Below are 12,482 nucleotides of genomic sequence, written 5' to 3'. Positions count from 1 at the left end.
CAAATTTAGAGTAAAATAAAGTACCTGCTGTATTTCTTGCTGTTGCTGTGCTCTTTTTTGCTCAATTAATGTGTCTTGTCTGCGTATTAATTCTTGCTGTAGTCCAATTTTGCGCTTCAACTGCTCATAATCATCTTGTCTCACCTCTGTCTTGGCTTGGTCCCATTTCTGTGACAAGTCTTCATATTTCTAAAAAAAAAAAAAAATGAAGGTTATAATCTGAGAATTAAGCTTGAAATGTCAATACTGAAACAAGATCAGTGAGAAAACAAATAGCACAGGTTTTTTTTACCCTAATCCTACAAGTGCAAATAAATTATCCAAGCATTTAGTCAACAATAAGAAACATTAATCTACAAAAAATGTATGTATAACTACCTAAACACTACCATAAAAAACACTTATTGTAGATAAATATGAGTTCTTCATTTGATAGTCTAAATATAGCACTGAAAAAACTCAGATTTCTAACATAAGGAGCTACAAATAAGTTAAATAATAACGTTTCGTTTTGTAATTATTTTTTTTGAAATTTCAAAAATGAAAGTAGTGACCTTAAATAAAGTCAAGTATATAATCCAAACCAAACATACAATGTACCAACCATAATTAATAAATATCATATACCAAACATGATTTTTACAAATGATTAATTTAGACTCCTATACTCCATCTGTCCGACACTGTTGATCATAAGAATTGGAAGGTTTATATATAACAATGAGGTAGTTACTATATAAACACACATAGTAGTACTGAAACCTTGGATGTATTGGGAAAATTGATAAATTATTCATACATGTGTAAATTACCATTTTTAATACAGAAATATAGTCCAGATCAATACACTCACCTACAAGATTCCATTTCTTGTTACAACTCCTTCGACTTATAAAAAGGTGACCATTTCCTTTCAGAATTAAAAAAACTCATCAAAGGACATGCAGAATGCATTAAAAATGTGTTTCTTTCGATTGAACTGGCAATATAGATTTTCAATAGTCAATTATATTGCAAGAGTAATAAAACTGCAAATGTTTACCATCTAATAACATTGATGAAACCTGTCATGCAGATCTAGAAACATTTATTGTTGCAAGTTACATGGTACCACAGATTTAGAATTGGTCAATCATCTAAGAAAGACATGTGCCTTCTTAAAATAATTCAAGCAGAAAAGGGCAAACTAATTCCATATTTTGGTTTGGGAACCCCACACCATCAAAACTATCAATCCTGCACTCTTATTTTAAGAAGGTTGTATAATATCATTATACAAGTTATTCATAATCTAAGCTTGATACGGTTAATTCATGAAACAAATATTGAATTTACTGCGGCCTTTGCTTAAGATTATCGATAAATGTACATATATACATACAAAACTATCAAGATAAAATTCTGTGTTAATGAATTCTTGTGGTGGACAGAACAACATGTACAGTTGGACGGCAGGTCAAAGTTAGGAGGAATATTGAATCAGTAACTTGTGTCGGACAGAACAACATGTACAGTTGGATGGCAGGTCAAAGTTAGGAGGAATATTGAATCAGAAACTTGTGGTGGACAGAACAACATGTACAGTTGGATGGCAGGTCAAAGTTAGGAGGAATATTGAATCAGAAACTTGTGGTGGACAGAACAACATGTACAGTTGGATGGCAGGTCAAAGTTAGGAGGAATATTGAATCAGAAACTTGTGGTGGACAGAACAACATGTACAGTTGGATGGCAGGTCAAAGTTAGGAGGAATATTGAATCAGAAACTTGTGGTGGACAGAACAACATGTACAGTTGGATGGCAGGTCAAAGTTAGGAGGAATATTGAATCAGAAACTTGTGGTGGACAGAACAACATGTACAGTTGGATGGCAGGTCAAAGTTAGGAGGAATATTGAATCAGTAACTTGTGTCGGACAGAACAACCTGTACAGTTGGATGGCAGGTCAAAGTTAGGAGGAATATTGAATCAGTAACTTGTGGTGGACAGAACAACATGTACAGTTGGATGGCAGGTCAAAGTTAGGAGGAATATTGAATCAGAAACTTGTGGTGGACAGAACAACATGTACAGTTGGATGGCAGGTCAAAGTTAGGAGGAATATTGAATCAGAAACTTGTGGTGGACAGAACAACATGTACAGTTGGATGGCAGGTCAAAGTTAGGAGGAATATTGAATCAGAAACTTGTGGTGGACAGAACAACATGTACAGTTGGATGGCAGGTCAAAGTTAGGAGGAATATTGAATCAGTAACTTGTGTCGGACAGAACAACATGTACAGTTGGATGGCAGGTCAAAGTTAGGAGGAATATTGAATCAGAAACTTGTGGTGGACAGAACAACATGTACAGTTGGATGGCAGGTCAAAGTTAGGAGGAATATTGAATCAGTAACTTGTGTCGGACAGAACAACCTGTACAGTTGGATGGCAGGTCAAAGTTAGGAGGAATATTGAATCAGTAACTTGTGTCGGACAGAACAACATGTACAGTTGGATGGCAGGTCAAAGTTAGGAGGAATATTGAATCAGTAACTTGTGGTGGACAGAACAACATGTACAGTTGGATGGCAGGTCAAAGTTAGGAGGAATATTGAATCAGTAACTTGTGTCGGACAGAACAACCTGTACAGTTGGATGGCAGGTCAAAGTTAGGAGGAATATTGAATCAGTAACTTGTGGTGGACAGAACAACATGTACAGTTGGATGGCAGGTCAAAGTTAGGAGGAATATTGAATCAGTAACTTGTGGTGGACAGAACAACATGTACAGTTGGATGGCAGGTCAAAGTTAGGAGGAATATTGAATCAGAAACTTGTGGTGGACAGAACAACATGTACAGTTGGATGGCAGGTCAAAGTTAGGAGGAATATTGAATCAGAATCTTGTGTCGGACAGAACAACATGTACAGTTGGATGGCAGGTTAAAGTTAGGAGGAATATTGAATCAGAAACTTGTGGTGGACAGAACAACCTGTACAGTTGGATGGCAGGTCAAAGTTAGGAGGAATATTGAATCAGTAACTTGTGTCGGACAGAACAACCTGTACAGTTGGATGGCAGGTCAAAGTTAGGAGGAATATTGAATCAGTAACTTGTGGTGGACAGAACAACATGTACAGTTGGATGGCAGGTCAAAGTTAGGAGGAATATTGAATCAGTAACTTGTGGTGGACAGAACAACATGTACAGTTGGATGGCAGGTCAAAGTTAGGAGGAATATTGAATCAGAAACTTGTGGTGGACAGAACAACATGTACAGTTGGATGGCAGGTCAAAGTTAGGAGGAATATTGAATCAGAAACTTGTGGTGGACAGAACAACATGTACAGTTGGATGGCAGGTCAAAGTTAGGAGGAATATTGAATCGGAAACTTAGAATCAACTGGGATCAATGCTAATAATCATAATACTGGAATTATTACTACTGGGATATTCAGTTGACATAAGACAAAATAAACCATTTTAGGTACAAGGAAAAGAAAAATTTAATCCAGAAAACAGGGGAAAGGCTGGGGGTTTTATTTCCAACCATCTCAATAATTAATGCAAACTAAAATTTCGAAATTTACAGCGTGTAGATTCCAAAAATGGCAACATCAATATGTCAGTATATTAAAAGAAGAAGTGAAATAGTACGTCAATGATGTAGGAACATCAATAATAAACATCTATTTCAGATGTGAAAAGGATGAAATTTCATACCAATTTGAACTGTGGTACAACATTAATGCATTCAAAACAATCGTGTAAGGTCAATAAAAAGTATTTCTATTATACTTGTGCTAAAAACATATAGAGAGTAATCAGATATGATTTAAGATCTACTGTTAGAAAACATCAATGATCATTGTGCCAGTCTGTATTCTCACAAGACTTAGCTATGGTATATCTTCTGATGTTGAATTCCCTTTGAATTTATAAAATGATAATTGGAAGTCATAAAAGTATAATGTATATGCTCAATAAGAATAACCCAGTGAAACAATTCTAAATAGTTTTAACAAAGTAAAACATTTAATGAAATCACTAAGGAATTAACATGAATTTTCCAATTTCTGCCATGTTCTGAGAGTCTGCATATAAACATTAAGGTTGATTAAGTAGACTTCCCTTTTGGACCCCACCCCTGAATTTATTTTTTAAACAGAAGAAAGGGGGGGGTACAGGGAATGATTTTTAAAAGGTTCCAATCATTCAATATACTTAAGGACAATAACTTATCAAAAAGAACAGTTTTACTAGTAAAGAACCTCTCTATCCCCCCTTTTTTAAAAGATTATTCCTGAATTTTTGCAAGTTATCAAAATCACTAATTCTCTTTGAAGACCATCACTGAACAGCAGACGAACAGTACTGAAGGCTTGAGGATATATTTAAAAGAAATCTTTGAGAACAGATTTACTTTTAAAGATCTGCCCTCCCCCCCTTTTTTTTGAAAGTTCAGGATCATTGAATGCAAACGAAAACTTATTTTCTCTTTGATTAAATAACTGAACAACAGATGGACAGCACTTAAGGCTTGATGACATATGTACAAGAAAATCTCGGGTAATTTTAACACCTGAACAACTATATAATTATGTCATTATCACTTTACTGTTATACCTGGCCTTGGGGTTTATAACATATGGATCACCATATCTGCCATAATTATATGGTTTACAGTATAGTGTGAACAAATGGTATGCATAGTTTAATTCAATATTCTATAGTTGTTAAATTTGTTCTCTTTCAATCATGTCACAATCCATGAATGTCATGTTGAAGGCAAATTGTTCAACTTACAAACTATTTAAAGACAGGGAAAATTAAATGCATAAAAATTTTATGATTAAAAATGCAAAAAAAGTGAAGCAAAATTATACATTTTGTCATTCCCTTTGATACTGTAGGTCTATGCAGAGGTTTAAAATATGTAAAGTCATATGCGCTTGTCTGAAATGGGGCCTAAATAGGTTGAAAGGAATTATTTAAAAGCTATTTCCATTGAAATAATCTGTCTAGAATCACCCCCCCCCCCTTTTTTTTTAATATATCAATGAAGCAGTATTGTTAAATTTTCAAATCATGGAAATAAGGACTTGCAACAGTTAAACTAAATACATCATATAGTTCATTTTCACAGTAGTTGTTGAAAGAAAACATTGCTAAGCTTTCTTACACAGATTAACAACCACTAGGATTAGAAGCAGGGTTAACATTTTATTGCCTCAAGTTCAATAAAGAACCACCTAAGCTATCATATAATTTCAATCGACTTTTGGTTAAGTAAGTCATCTACTAATTATCTAACCACCTAATAAAACAAGTTATGGTAAAAAGGTTTATTCCTCAAGGCTTACAGGGAGTATTAATCATTCACACCTCCTACCATAATTATGTACTCTAAAAAGTCAACATCAAAAGGATTATTTATTTCCCTTGAATCAGTTATAAGTCAATGAAATTTCCCTGGCCTGCAATTTTATCTTTTACATATTTCATGCAAGTGAAACACACCAATGATGATATTGACATTCAATTAATCTGGCCATATGAGAAGAAAACAATCTGTCTCTATGCTAGTGATAATTTTCCAATTATAGTGTAGGTGTTTGTTGACCAATGGAGGCAATATCATTTGAAAACCCATATATCTCCTTACAGCTGTTTAGATAATTATCAATGCTTTAAAACATTCATTGCAGCTTAATCAAAGCTACGAAAGACAATTTTTCATCTGAATTACACACACAAAAAAGTACCGTTCTAATTGTAAATAGGGTTCAAATGAAAACTTGACATGCATATACTGAAATACTAAATTGAACAAATAAAAAAAAAATGGACAGTGTTTTGTTTTCATTAATTATAAGTCACTGTCAATAAATAATATTGTTTTACTCTGGCCTTTTTATTCTAATAAAGAACAACGTATTGCCAAAGCCAAATACAGAATTTAAAGACAGACTAATTACTTGTGCTTTAATATAGCCTAGTAACAGTCATTATGCTGTATATAATGGTTAACATGTCATTGTAACCCTTCACAAAGCCTTTAATCCTTAACTTTTCAACAGCAAAAACTGGACATGTGCTAACACATTTTTTTTGGTTTTTTTGCAGGCAATCAATTCTTTTTTAATCATATCAAAAGCTATTTAAAGAAATGTCAGGTAAGTCATGGTTAGTCACCTTAATTAAGCTAGTTCCCTTGATTCATTACCTAATAAATTTTAAACGCTTTGGATGAAATTCAGATAAGTTGTAAGAAATGATCCACAGAAAAATTGGGGCTGGTGCATAATGCAAGTCAATTAAGTTACTTTAAGCACATGCAGTTTGCTCTGGCCTTTTTATTTCAATAAAGAGAAAGTATTTGCCAAAAGCTGGAAGACAGATCAAATTTGAGAAAAATTGTTAATACATATATGATATATGCTGTAAGTTTACAAGACATTAAAAGTTAAGAAGTTATCATTAAAAAGTAACATTAGAAATCGTTGAAGTGTGAAATCTTACAAGTTCAAAAGCTAAATAGACAGTATTAAGCTACTTTAGTGGAAAATTGTTTAAGTCTCCTTGATTATGCTAAATCAATGACCTACTAAGTTCTCCGATGTAATCATCACCAACAGGTCAATAAGCTTTCCATTAGTTCTGTTCAACCAATAACCTCTTAGTCTTAAAACACTAGCTTAAAAAGCCTTAGAAACATATATGATATTCACGCTACCAGGAAGCTTTAATTCTCTTTTAAGGTATAAAACTAAAAGTTGTTCAAACTACGGAAGAAAGATTCCACATAAAGGAAGAATAGAAAAATCAATGGAAAGCACACGTTTAAATTCTAGATGGCTGATCAAAAAGTTCATATTACAGCTATTCCACTTAATGACTTAATTGTTTTTATTTGCCGACAATAAATTAAAGCAAAGAATACTTCTATTTAATCTTCCAATGAATTGGTTTATTGAGATGGCTGAATAAACAATTGCAAAAAACATTCGAAACCTGTTTGATTTGCAATTCATAATGTCTTACTGAGTAAGCATAATTTACCAATGAATATTGGATACTTTACCTCAAGTGTTTAATTAATCTCAATTTAGAATCATGGTTTTTCCAATTTTTTCTTCGATACGGAGGATACTCCATTATTGGGTCGGATGATATATAGTTTGTCAATATATACAGTCAATAATTTCGATTTTTTTCTTTCTTTTTTTGTACTTCGTTTAATTTTTTTATTGATAGATGCCTGCAACCGTTATTTAATACTTTAAAAAAATTGAATTACTTTATAAAATCATTAAACCATAACAGGACATTCATCGATTCATATCATATTAAAGGTAATTTGAATATTACAATACACCATGTCAAATAAAAAGATAATTTGTTTACTGAATCAAATGAATTTCAACCAGGCATTAAATTTCCCAATGTCCAGCCAACGTAAAAAAATACAGTTCAAGAGCACCTGAATTCACACTCGATATTTTAGACAGTTCATGTTGTTCAACCTTATAAAGTTCTCTGCAAAATGATGAAAACAAAACAGTCATAAAAAACTTTGCAGAGAACTATATACTGTTTTGTTTTCGTCATTTTTCTTTTTTGCAGGTTGACTGTTTTACATCAACTTTTGATTACCTACTTATCTCCCCCCCCCCTCTTTTTTTTTTATAGCAAACATTGAATAGTTTTGCTGGTTAATTAAATTTGTACAAGTAAAATTTAATGAAAAATATGAAAATGCTGAAACCCTGGTAGGTTAAGTCACATCACTAATCCAGAAACCTAAATTGAAGAAAATTTGTCAAATAATTTAGATAAATCTGAGCTCGTCTGAAATTTTCCATGCTGGTCTATCTCCCAAATTTATTAGAGCAAAAAATTATCTTTCAAGCAATACATTTTTAATATATTAAAAAACCTACCACCAATTATGGCTTCTAGCTGTACCATCCAAATATTAATAAAAATTAAAACACAAATCATAACTTAGGAAACCTTGGTCAATGTGCGTGTAGTTTACATGTGTAGAAATGCATCCCATACAAGTATACAATTTCACAAACAATGTAGGTACATAACAAATCGATAGACCTATTGTACAAATACATAAGTTTGCATGATACAGGGCGTCCCCTTATACAATATTGACAAATCTATTGTCCCAAATTAGTTCGGTTTGTATTCTTTCTATTGTTCCAAGAAACAACTTTTAAAAACCTAATCACAAAGGCCTGTACATTTTGAAAGGTAAAAAGTCAACTATAGATATTGAATAAAGTTTAATATTATTTCACATAGAGAAATATTTCTAAAAGTAAGAACCTTTCAATGCCTCAGTGAAAACAATTTAAGAAAGAAAAGACTTCACTAAGGACTGTATAACTACATTATCTAGGAAGAATACTATCGAATCACTATGTCCTTGTGACTACAAATACAGAGATCTTTTTAACAAACTTTGTTGATTTAATCAGTTTGTTCTGGTTGAAAAGAAACCAGTCTCAAATTGCCCCATAGTTCAATCAGCTAGGTTGTAGGCTTTTGTCCTGAACTGACAACATTATACACAATGATCACCCTAGACAAATTCTGAGTGAACTACTGGTGTCCATAGGGCAATTTGGTACACCCAGGGTCTACTGAGGTCAAGAGGAAATAAAATATCAGTGGCATTTTTTCACTTGTCATGGTAACAGTAATCTTTTCTTTTTTATCAAATGAAATTATACAGTTGCAATTCTTAGCCTCCAATCTTATATTGAGATTTGCACACTCACATTTTAATAAATCTTTTGGTGTGTGTATGCTTCTTTTTCAATTGACCAAAATACTAAGAACTAGTTTATTTACCTCAGTGCAACATTCCAGTTTAAGCTGCTTCAAGCATTAGGCACATGCAATTTAACATAAAAAGAATAAAGAGGGGGCTAACACTTCCCCAAGTATTAGCTAAAGGATGATTTTTAATGTATCACTATTCTCGTACTGACCTGACCAATTTTTCTTCATAAAATAATGAACACAAAAAAAAGCATTTATACTCATAATTCCCCCCTTTTTTTAAGAAGTTATCACATTCAAATATTTATGCCTTTGCACCCAAATATTTTGTAGGAGAAAAGAATAAGAGTAATGACATTCCATAAGAAGCAGTTCAATTAATGTTCTCAGAACATATGGAATTTCAGATTCTTTCATTTAAAGCATGCTACTACAAGTATCTTTAAACAAAATCATATAATGCAATGGGGCAAATAAATCTTAGAAGTCAAAGGAGCACGGAAAACAAAATCATATAATGCAATGGGGCAAATAAATCTTAGAAGTAAAAGGAGCACAGGAAACAAAATATGAAAATCCAAAAATAAGGTAAATTCATGTGCTGTGGAAGGGAAAGCAATCCCTGCCAGTGAGTGGGATCACCATTTTCTGAAGTTGAACTGAACAAATTCAAACGGGAATAAATAAAAACTTTGATGTCTTAAGTAATCAATGATACTGAACTGAAAATTAAATGGCCTCAATTTGGTACTGAAAAATTTTGTTGCTTCCAGTATGAAAACAATTCATTAACCAGTAAAATGCTCCAAATCAATTTAACTTGACAAAAGAAAATTTAAACTAGAAACAATAGAGGATCACTTACTTTCAAATTTCTTTCAAGAGTTTTATTTCTCTGTATACATTGTATTCTCGGTTTTTCTTCATCTTCCTCATAGATTTTCCTCCCTTTAGGTAATGCAACAAAACTACTTGGGTTCGGATTAACGAAAACAGTTTTTAAATACATGACAACGTTTTGTCTTTGCCAAAGTTATTTTTTTCTTTTAAATAAATTAATTTCCCTTTCTTCTCTTTAGAAACTCAACTCCGCACAAAACAAAATATTGTTGTTATAAACAAAAGCTTTCATTATCGTCAAGACCTTTTGTCTACTGCATGCATTTGAACAATACAATTGTAACTTAACCAAGAAGGTATTTGAAAAATCAAATAGAATTTGTAAAGAAAAAGACAGTAAAGATAATAACCTTACCTTCAATTTTTTAAATTACAGCTAGAAATTATGATGAGTAATCGTTCATACTTACACAAAAGCGTGGAGCGTCCTGTATTAACAAGTCACTGTGAAGGTGGAATTAAAATTTCTGACTTTAAACAAGTAAAAAAGAATTTCAAACTAAGCTGACAAATTAAAACTTTTCAAGTCCAATGTAAAAGTTTCCTATTTGGTCAGTACATTTTAGGATTATAAGTTTTGGAGGGAAAGTCACTCGGGTGGATAAATCCTCTTATTTGTTCTGTAGGGTTTAATAAGGGTAACTTAACACTGAGATATTTGAACAAGCCACTCACGAAACATAGTTTGTGTAGTTTGTCGTGGGTTTAGTTACATAACGTGGGACAATAACTTGCCTCATTTATACAACTTGACACATATATATTATTCTACAAACATTTGCATAATGATATCAAAAACTGCTAATTTTGCAAGGCCATCAGATTGATTCATACTTGTGTAATCTTATTTCCTTCTATCTATTTATAGGTCAAGCCTTCACTTAATCTGGTCTTGTTCAAATAAGTTAATCCCCATTTAAGAAATTCTGAATGATACACAAGCTTTAAGTTCTCAAGTGCAAAATAAAGTGTGTTAGAAACATCCCAAAAAGACTAAATAAACTCTAATATGATAGATACTCAATGAACAAGTATATATAAATACTCCCCCCTTTTTCCACTAAAAGGGAAACAAAAGAAAAAACTCCATGAAAACATGGGCTTGCAGTAGTACAACATGATCAAATCCATTTCAATATATTTTCTACCCCCTACTTTACCCCATTACTGCCATATTTAATCATTCCAAAATAATACAAATTAAAAATATTCTTTCTAATTCCTATTCACACAGAACTATTACAGATTAAACTTTTAAATATATTTATACACAAAAACTGCTCTTTAAAGCTAAAATTGACCTTGGGGTGTGTTTTCACAAGATAATACCATAAAACTCAGGTTTTTACTATTAAGAGTTGAATTGAATTCTAGTATTTTGCTAAGGTATAAAACTGTCTTTATACCTCAAATTACTGTCATTTTAGTAGCTTGTTTATGTTCAAAACATACTCAGTACAGGATCATCTTTCATTCTATCTATTTAAATCTATTACACATCTTAATAATAAGCATTTTGAAATAATCTGAAATTAAAGATATTTTTAGAAGAATGATTTAATATGTAAATCTATTAAAACTTTATATACCTGTGTTAAAAAGTCTAACAGTTCAACTTGTTGATTTTTCATGCAAATAAATGAAATCAAATCTTCGAATATAATTTTTTATTACTCACTACGTAAAACTGAACAAAACATGAAAATACTAAAAGTTATGGATTCCAAGAAATATTATGCAATAATAACCTAGGATTTTTTTTATTATTCAAGATTGACAATAAAATCTTTAGCTATTCATTACATGACAAAATTTTGATTGCAACTGACATTTCACAGTTATTAAACTTAAAAATCATTCAGTATTATTATGCAAAGCTATTTTGGTCTTCAAAAAAGATGTGCAGGAATAATATATGTCAAATCATGTTTCAAAAACAATCTGTTATATGATCAGTTAAATATTTTAAAATTATTGAATGACTGCAAATACGGTATTTATCTCCCTTTGAGAAATTCTCAACTAACAAACAAAATGAAATAATACATGGATATACTTTACAAGTTTAAAGTTCTAGATTGTTCCATTTCTTACTGCCTTTCTATGACAAGCTGAGCCCAAATAAGACTCCAGACACCAGAGAAGACTTGTAATTGACTTATACAGCAAGGAATAAAAAGTCATAAGGCAGAGAAATAAAACATAGAGGTTACAAGACATCATGTCAATTGATCATACAACTTTAAAATTCTGGCTTAGAAAGTGAAATTAGAACTTAGAAATACTGGGGATCTGAAGCTAATAACTAGGGTTTCCCAAGCCAAATAAATTATCAACTCCAAAATTTTGTTTTTCAAAAAATATCAATGTCTTCATAATGAACCAAATACAAAAATACGCTGAACAAAACAGCAACATTTTATCAAACGAACAACTCTATTAAATAGAAATACATGTACTTTGTTTCATTCATAAAAATTACATAATGTTCTTTCTTTTGTGACTAACATAGAAAGGATTAAGTGTCTAATGTAAGCAGCTTAACTTATATGGTCAAATAGTGCAAGATCATTTCCTACAATACTTAGGCATAGAAGATAGAGCAATCAATCTACAAGTCAGAGAAGAATAGTTAGTTACCTTCATTGCAATTTGTTTTCAAAATCCTGAGATGCATTTATGATCCATGCCCAGCATCAAAATCACCACATGCATTTATGAAGTTGACAATAATGTAATTCTAATCAATGATATGTCTAATCTTATTGACAAGAGACCATATAATACATGTGTCTG

The 12,482-nt window shown here is 31.9% G+C and overlaps 1 protein-coding gene across 6 annotated transcripts in view; it reads right to left on the bottom strand.

Moving 5' to 3' along the window:
- Positions 1-12,482, bottom strand: part of LOC134720616 (eukaryotic translation initiation factor 5B-like) — a 65,449-nt gene that overhangs the window by 30,721 nt on the left and 22,246 nt on the right. For 3 of the 6 annotated variants that reach the window (XM_063582976.1, XM_063582993.1, XM_063582985.1), the window contains one exon: positions 25-189. In XM_063582976.1, the coding sequence (XP_063439046.1) occupies positions 25-189 (165 nt within the window). Of the gene's footprint in view, positions 1-24; positions 190-604; positions 629-9,651; positions 9,811-12,326; positions 12,348-12,482 lie in introns of those variants that run through there. The other 3 variants (XM_063583009.1, XM_063583000.1, XM_063583018.1) reach the window with 3 other exon arrangements.

This window comes from Mytilus trossulus, chromosome 1, assembly GCF_036588685.1.
Source record: "Mytilus trossulus isolate FHL-02 chromosome 1, PNRI_Mtr1.1.1.hap1, whole genome shotgun sequence".
NCBI lineage: Eukaryota > Metazoa > Mollusca > Bivalvia > Mytilida > Mytilidae > Mytilus > Mytilus trossulus.
This window is presented reverse-complemented; position numbering and strand designations above follow the sequence as displayed.